A 2,323-nucleotide genomic window follows, 5' to 3' on the forward strand; every position below is an offset into this window, starting at 1 on the left:
TATATATATATATATATATATATATATATATATATATTCATGGCCGTAGGATTTTTAAAAAAGGACCATGAAAAGTTTTTGTCCTTGCAATATCCTTACCCAAAAGATTCAACTTTTATACACTTGTTCTCATTTCATACACATACCCTTCTTATCATTTAGCGATCATCAGTTCATCATGGTGATGTCATTTAGTTTATTAAGAACCGATTTGTTAATGCTAGTAAATTTTTTAAAAAAAATATCAAAATGATATATTAATAAGGCTAGCTATTAATAATTCCCAAGCCAGAGAAAAGCATTACATATCATTCCTTTACCGACTATGGCTAGATAAAAAGTTTGCGACCTAGTCATAATGATACATAGATTAGACTCATCATTCAACAGTACGTATCAAACTCACTTATTCAAGCGCGCTTACTACTAGTGCATAATAGACACCGTAGTAGGCCACATTAAAATAGATTAATGCTAGTACCTAGCTAGTAACTAAGTACATATATACTTAATCGAGAAAAAAAAACTGAGTACATATATACATCAAAAATCAAATAATAGTATAAAACACAGTCTTGCACACATACACACACAGTCAATTAAGAAATGGAGCTAGCTTGGATACTAAAACGGCTAAAAAAGGCATTATGAGGGGGGGAAAATCCAAAAAATATTTAAAGGATGTGTATTAAGAAAATAGATGTGTGTTAATAAAATTTCTCATCAGCAAAATATTATCAATCACTACTAAAATAAAGGACTTAGGTGACAAACAGGTTTCGTCGCCTAAATGCTCATTTTCGTCGCTTAAGTTCTCAGGCGACAAAAGGTTCGTCACCTAACAGTCATCGTATTAGCATGGACCCGTAAGAACTTAGGCGACGAATACAAAATAATGGTCGCCTAAATAGATACTTAGACGACTATTTAATCATCGTCGCATAAGTCTAAGGTGAGAAACACTGACATATTTAGGCGTCGAAATTATTGTCGCCAACAATTGGTGACGAAAGGAAATTATAGTCGCCTTAGTTTCCTTTTACGCGACCATTTATTAATCGTCGCTATGTTTAAGGCGAGGATCCAACCCCTGCGACGGTTTCTCATTTTTTGCCGCATAAGACTTAATTCAACATTTTATATATATGTTTTTAAATTATAATTATATATTATTAAAAAATCTAATTATATCATTGATATGCACACAGTAATTATGTGTGCATATTTTCAAGTTCATACTCAAACTTAAAAACCTGTTGTGCAAATCAAAATCAAAACAAAAGAAGTTCAAACTCAAAAAATACTAAACTTCCAGGAGATATATATACACAAATAAAAGAGCAAGTTCAAAGTTCATAGTTTAAACCCTCCCTAATACCCTAGCCTCTTATAGTCCTATATAGACAATGTTTAACAAAAGAAGAGGCAAATATCAAGGGTTCCACAAAAACAAAAAGCCATGTATGGACCTAGCTAGCTTTAACCATCAACCTCAAGCTGTTGGCCTTCTTGTCCGCTCGGCTGCGACTGCACATACTTCTTCAACATTTGTATACGGCGCTCATAATCAAGGATCTTCTCCTGCGCTACTCTGGCCTGCTCTCGGGCTGCTTGTGCCTCCTCTTGAGCATGTCGTGCCTCCTCTGGGGCTTGTCGGGCGTGCTCCCAAACCTCCTCAAGAACTCTATCATTGGGACGAGAACGCCTTATTGCTCTTTCCTTGCCCTCAATTTTAACTCTCCCAAGCCCCTTAACCCCCCCCCCCCCCCCCCCCCCCGGTCCCCCCAACGGACCTTCTCAAATGCGTCAAGCTGAGATTGGAGGTCTACTTATTGAAGGAGCTCATCCTCTGGAGTGTCCGGCTGTTGTTCACTTAGCATTGTTAGGATCTTCTGTCTCATATCGTTCTGCAATGACAAAAAAAACTTACAACACAGCAATTCAGCAAAACATAGCTGACTTTATCTTCACATAGAGAAAAGAAGGAACTGACAAGATGACACGTCCCACCCGAATTTCACCCTGAAACCCAGAGTAAGTCGTGTGGGGACCACCTCCAAGGAAAATTTACTGAAAAGATTAAGAAAATCTCCCTTGCAGATGGACAACCCTAACTCGAAAATTTCATATTACACTCTTAATTTAACACTTCTGAACATCACATAATATACAAAAATTCTAAAGTATTCAGAGCTACTAAACACAAGCGGAAGCAAGAAAACACGAGTAGGTTGAACGGGTAACCTACTGGCGAAAACTGGCAGAAATGCGGGTGACTATGCCTCGTCTCCTACTAGATCCAACCCGAACTCTGCAGACTGGG

At 37.6% G+C, this 2,323-nt stretch overlaps 1 protein-coding gene across 1 annotated transcript in view; it reads right to left on the minus strand.

The window, feature by feature from the left end:
• Positions 1 to 1,479: 1,479 nt before the first annotated feature.
• The window catches only part of LOC101299741 (ethylene-responsive transcription factor ERF098-like), a 5,771-nt gene continuing 4,927 nt past the window's right edge, over positions 1,480 to 2,323 (minus strand). The window contains exon 2 of the mRNA XM_004292161.1: positions 1,480 to 1,684. Coding sequence (XP_004292209.1) covers positions 1,480 to 1,684 — 205 coding nt within the window. The remainder of the gene's footprint in view (positions 1,685 to 2,323) is intronic.

The sequence above is a fragment of the Fragaria vesca genome, linkage group LG2, assembly GCF_000184155.1.
Source record: "Fragaria vesca subsp. vesca linkage group LG2, FraVesHawaii_1.0, whole genome shotgun sequence".
Taxonomy (NCBI): domain Eukaryota; kingdom Viridiplantae; phylum Streptophyta; class Magnoliopsida; order Rosales; family Rosaceae; genus Fragaria; species Fragaria vesca.